At 54.6% G+C, this 6,086-nt stretch overlaps 1 protein-coding gene across 1 annotated transcript; it reads right to left on the bottom strand.

Moving 5' to 3' along the window:
* Positions 1-1,794: 1,794 nt before the first annotated feature.
* On the bottom strand, positions 1,795-4,717 carry SHISA2 (shisa family member 2; the record flags this gene model as incomplete). The annotated part of the gene is made up of 2 exons (XM_082277813.1): positions 1,795-2,348; positions 4,423-4,717. 2 exons carry the CDS (start codon positions 4,715-4,717, stop codon positions 1,795-1,797), a joined length of 849 nt encoding a protein of 282 aa, XP_082133939.1.
* Between the last annotated feature and the right edge of the window lie 1,369 nt (positions 4,718-6,086).

The raw sequence follows: 6,086 nt of genomic DNA, 5'->3' as shown, positions 1-6,086 counted from the left end.
CACTGCCTTCCCAAGACACGCAGCCTGGCAGGAAAGGAAGCCAGGTCTTGAAAACCAATATTTCTGTCCAGCTCCTGCACACTGACTGGGCGATCGCAGCCAGGAACAACAGATCTGGGATAAATTACCTATTCATTGCCCCATGTCAGTGGCCAAACCATGGCTGCCTGCTGCAGACTGCCTGTGTGTGGCGTGCTTATGAGCAAACCATTGGATTTGGCAATGCATCTGCACCTTCTGTGTCATTTAAAAACAGACGTACAAAACACAGCATCACAGTTATTGCTACAAATTGATACAGTATTGGACAATAAGAAACCTTTTGTCATCACTGGTCTGGTTGCAGTAATTGCTTGGGGTTTGTACACAGCCTCAAGTCTTATGTTGCACTGTTTTGGTTGAGGAGCAAATGGATAGAAATGCAGAGACTACATTTTTTAAGAGACAAAGACAGCCTTATTTTGCTGCATTTGGGGTGATATATTATAATTAGAATGATCTGATTGTTCGTTGCCTCTTCACCCTGGAGAGCTGTTTTCCCCAAAAGAAGCAAAGCAGGATGGAACCAACAGCTCCAATGTAGTGTCCCTCCTGTCTGCATCTCACCACCTCCATGACCCCTGTAACACAGCAAGCACCTTTGTCCTTTGGTTAAGCCTTTTTCCTTACTTTTAAATACAGCTGTGCCTTCCTAGTCCCCTGCCACACAGGTGAAGAAGAGGATGGGTTTCAAATCTCCACCAACCCATTCACATCCCAAATGGGTTCTGTGTAACACTCTCCCACTCCCATAGGGCAGGGCAGGGGACTTGGAATGGGCTTGCGGGGGACAGGATAAAGTCCATTTACCTATAGGCAGACTCCAATGAAAGCAGGCTTTGGGGCTGACACCTTCGTGGCATTCACACGGGTTTACTGTTTCATGGGAAGTGAGGTTAAATCAGGCATGTTTGGAATCACAGTCTGACCTTTCTCTGCCATGGCAGGTTCAGTTCAGATGCTGCCAGCTGTATCAAAAGCTTTGCTGAGTGTCAAGAAGAGCAAGCACCTCGTACCCTGGTTTTAGTAAAATGTTCACAAAGATAAAGTCTGTGCAAACCACTACTGGGTTCTGCTCTTGAGACAAAACCAAATCAAGAAGGGTTGCAAGTGCACTGGAAAGAAGAGCAGAATAATTCACTCTTCTAATTCCTACATAATACAAGGAAAATTGGTCTTTGCAAGACCAAGCCTCTGGTGGCATTTCAACCCAAAGCGGGTGTGTGTAAGAAGCCATGGGGCTGGTACCAGCACCCAGCACAAGGGATTGCACTGTTCAGCTCTCTGTTGTGATTGTCTGTAAAGCAACAGGAAACGTCGTTAACGGAGCTGGGAGCAGTGAGGTTTCTGAAGTACTGTGGTCTTGTACAGTGTAACAAAACTCTAGAATTAATTAGGCAAATACTTGTGACCATGTCATACCTGAAGGGCACTTAACGGCTCCAACATTTATCTCACGAGTACAGTGATGTGAAATACATATGCATTTCCAGCGTAATCCTTCGCTGCCGTAAATCACGCGCTGGAATGAGAGCGTATCTGGCAATGTTAATTCCGAGATATCATCCTTACAGTTCCTGGCAACAAATCCCGATGGAAATAAATGGTTTATAAACACTGTCTGACATGCATGAGCCTTTCGAAATTATTTACAAGTGGTGTTCTGGGAGCTTTGTTCCAAGGAAGGGTTTCTCCTCCGTTCAGTTCAGATATTAAAATCGGCTGGGTGGGCATGGGGAGGGGAAGGCGTCAGCGCTACACAGTCACAGCTGGGTACATCTTCTGCTCGCTGTTGGTGTGTGGATAGGGGGACTGGATCTGCCTGTAGCCACTCTGCAGGCTGTCCAGGAAGGGAGGTACCGGGGTCAGTGGCATCGAGTCGTGCTGCACGGCGTAGCCCACATACTGCGGGTGCAGGTACTGCCCCTGGTGTGGCACGATCTGCGTGGCCTGCTGGCAGTTCAGCACCGAGAAGTTCGTGGGCATGTTAACGTAGACATTATTCATGGTCCCTTCTGGCAAGCAGCAGTTGGTCTGGGACCTCGTCGGTGGGGCTCTGGCCCCTGAGTTGGCACTGGAGCTGGAGCTGGCAGCTGTGCTCGACTGGCGGGAGGAGGAGCCCCGGGAGGTGCTGGTACTTGGGATCATGGGGATCGTCTCCATCAGGCGGGTGCCCGCAGGGGCTCGACTCTGCTGGGGCTCCTGCTTGGGCCGGAGGCATCTGCAGCAGCAAGCTGCCACCAGTGACCCCAAGATGATGAAGGCGACAAATACAGATCCAACGATAAGGAACGGCACGTAGATGGGCACTGCAACAGCAAGGAAACATTGTCACTGGGGGCCAAGGACAAACCTCGGCAGCTCCAGCAGAAGTTCCCCCTCACCCAAGCAGAGTCCACCTCCTCCCAGCACAGGTCAGTACAAGCAGAGCATTTTATACCAGAATGATGAAAAAGGCCTCTAAACCCAATGGCTTAAATCTCCCTCCTGTTGATGGTGATCTAGTTCACATCAACCACTGCTCCACATTTCATCAAATCATGTCTCCAGTATGCCCTACTAGAAGAATCAGGCAAGATACAGATGGGTTTGAACAGTGCCTTAGGGAGATACTTTGGGGCAAGATCCCTGCTGAGGGCTCAGGATCACAGGGTAGGCAAACCCTGGCGCCACATGACATCCCACTCCAACACCAGCCTGCTCTGGCTGTTGTCAGCCTGCTGGGGCAGGGTGACAGCCAGGCAGTGACCAGCCAGACAGTAGTCACAGGAGCTCTGACACCTGGGGATGAGTGACCCCGTTCTGCACTTCAGCCCTGGGTTTAGGGAGAGACCACAGAGCAGGCGATGCAGAGACAGCACCATGCTCCAAAGGGGCAGCATCGCTCCTTGGGAGTCTTAATGAAGGGACATCAGGGCAGAAGGACTGAGGGTGGGCAAGGGGTGTGAGCAGAAAGTATGGATGATGCTCATTGGTGGCATCAGGAGCCACCAAGGATGCCAGCCTTGGAAGAATCTGGGCTACAGGTACAGATTTGACAGAATACACTTGAGTTGGAAAGGACCCACAGGAATCATCAAGTCCAACTCCTAAGTGAATGGCCCATACAAGGATCAAATCCACAACAGTGTTACAAGCACCATGCTCTATCCAATTGAGTGAACCCATTCTGCAGTCCCAGGGAAAAAGCTGTTTTCTCTGCCTCAGTAAGAAATCTGCAAGGATATATCCAGCAATAACAAAGGGAAGGTGTCTCCCTTCAGTGCTTGTGAATGCTCCCAGCAACATGCCTGGAGATCATAATTTCCACCAAAACCTGGCAGCTCCAAGACTCAGGCAGGGCTACAGATCCCTGCTTGACCCTGTCTGACCCTAAGGCAACCACTGCTAATGATGTGCAAGTTAATCAGTACCAGCATAGGGCAATGGCTCCCAAATCTGCAAAGCAATAAATATTAATTTAAAAAATTAATTGTTCAAAAATGCATTGTTCTCAGAACTGCAAAGGCAGGATTATCTGTCTGCTCAAGACAGAATACTGTCTTGCACAGCTGATTACATGAAGCAAGTTCTGATCAAAAGGCCACTTTTTTTCCATCACTTTAGCACTTTTAAACAAAAGGCTATAAAACATCATCCCCACTTCTGTGCTTGGCGCTACAGCAGCTCCTGAGCGGGTGCACAAACTAGCTCCACACTGTAATGTGCAAGTTTTCCAAGAGTATATCTGTCCTAATCATAACATCACTTCAGGCTACTTCTCCTGCACTCAGCATGTATGGATGGCAGCAAGGGTGCTGGGGAGCCATCAGGGCTTTTTTAAACAGCAGCAGAAAAACTTGAGTTTATCCTTGAAATTCAGTCTTGTAAAACCAGTCCTAAGTGGGGATATCTGAGCTGAAAGAACATACACAATTACAGTGGGGACCAGCCAGAGTCCTTTTGAAATATCCTGTTACTTTTTCTGATCTGCTCATATGAGTTGTCTCATTTCTCCTTGCCTTTTGAATAGGGAGCTCAACCGGGGCTGAGGAACCCGTTCAAAGTGCCGGCAGAGCTGTGCCAGGCCGAGACGGCTGGCCCGGGGCTCAGGGGACTGATGTCACCTGCTCTGAAAGAGACAGGGCTGGGCTTTCTAACAGTAAGGGCGGGAAAAGTCAGGCCTTCAGCTTGGGCACTTCCCCTCGGCTAAGAGCCGCCGCCGGGCCCGGCCAGCGCCGACTCCATCCGTCCTGCCCTACGACTCGACGGAGCGGGGAGCCGGCGACAAGTGGGGGGGAAGGGGCGGGCAAGAAGTTCGCCGCAAACCCGCGGCGGCTCCCGTCGAGCCGCCGAGCCGGAGACACCCCCAGGGCCATCCTCGCTGTGCCGGGGCCGCCTCACCTGCCGCGCCGTCGGGGCCGTCCTTGCCGGGGCGGCCCGGCTCGCCGCCGCCGTGCCGCCGGTCGTTGTCGCAGGCGCCCTGGTCCAGGCGCGCCTCGGCGCTGGAGCAGCAGTACCGGAGGGCGCAGCTGCCGCAGCAAATGGTGGCGTCGCCGCCGTCGAAGCGCTCGGGGCACTGGAAGCCGTCCCGCCAGCCGCCCTGCCCGTCCAGCCAGCCGTGGCAGTACTCGCCGCTGGCCGCGGCCCCCGCCGGCAGCAGCCAGCCCAGCGCCGCCAGCAGCAGCCAGCCCCGCATGGCGCCGCCGGGGGGGCGGCCGCTCCGTCAGGGCCCCCCCGCTACGGGGCAGCGCCGCCCGGCCCCCCGGGGCAGGCAGCCGCCGCGCTGCGGGGACTCTGGCCGCGGGTCCCGCCGCCGCCGCCGCATGCCCGGGGCCGGCCCGCGGGGTGCGGAGCCGCCGCCGGGGCGCACCGGCTGAGCGGCACGGGGGGCGGGGAGCGCCGCTACTCCACTCTCGCTCCCCGCCGCCGCGCCGCGCCCGCCCGGTCCGCGCCCTCCTCCGCGCCCATGGGCGAGGGACGGATGGAGCCCGCGAGCCTCTGACCGACTGAGCGGGTCGGGCGCGCCGAGCCCGCGCCGAGCCCGCGCCGCGCTGCTCCCAGTGCGCCCCGTCCAGCACCGCGCCAGCACCACCGCTCGGCGCGGGGGGCGCCGCGCCCACTCTTATAGGCGGCGGGGGAGACCCAGCGCGCATGCGCCCGCCCCGCCCCGCCCGACGGGGCGGCACCAGCGCGCGGGCGGGGGTCGCGCCGCCGCTGCCCGGGACCGAGGGGGACGCGGGTCCCACTCGCTGTCCCTCCGGGCACGGCCACCCACACCAACCCGGCGCTGTGTATCTGTCTCACGACTTAAAAGTCAGTGGCAGCCCAAGGCCGGGCACAAGGATGCACCTTCAGCTGCTGAAGTGTCAAGAAAGTTTATGGTTTCTCGTTCCCTGTGAAACAGCTGTCGTGACACGAACCACAACTCTGACTTACAATGCATTGCATCAAGTGAAAAAATACTTCTTTTAATAAAAAGGCACAAACAAGGGAGCTCTGATAAGTGGTACTGATTTTAAATCCCGCTGTTAAGGCATTTCACTGGGAGGAAGGTGACTGCAAGTGTGTATTTCATTCCTTCAAGCTTTTCTTCTTCATTTAAATTATTGTCCTTCTCCCTCCATTTTCATCCCCTCTTTTGTTCTCATTTCACCCAGTCTTTGACAGCTACAGGCTTTCACTGAGCTGGTGATGTGGAGCACCAGATTCTGGGCAAATTAGGTAAATGCATTCTGTCCCCTCAGCTTCACTGCTGCTCCCAGTGAGTTCTTTCCCAGCTGCTGCCCTTCTTCAGCTCAGCCCATGGCCAGAGCTGTGCTGCTGCAAGGGTAGGGTGCAGAGGTGGTTCCCACACACCTCATGTCTTACCTACCTCAGAGAGGATTAGTGACGCAGAGCAGCTAACCTTTGGAAAAGTTTGCAGTTATCGAGATGGAAATGGGGCTACAGTGTGACAGGTTTTACATCACCCAATCAATCCAGTTAGGTGAATGAGAAGAAACTTGCAGCGATTCAACTGATGGAGTTTGAGATGCTCCATCTTAAAACCTGAGTAGCAGCTCCCC

The sequence above is a fragment of the Coloeus monedula genome, assembly GCF_965178545.1.
Source record: "Coloeus monedula genome assembly, chromosome: 3".
NCBI classification, from domain to species: domain Eukaryota; kingdom Metazoa; phylum Chordata; class Aves; order Passeriformes; family Corvidae; genus Coloeus; species Coloeus monedula.
The sequence above is the reverse complement of the archived record's forward strand: the minus strand, read 5'-3'. Positions and strand labels throughout refer to the sequence as shown.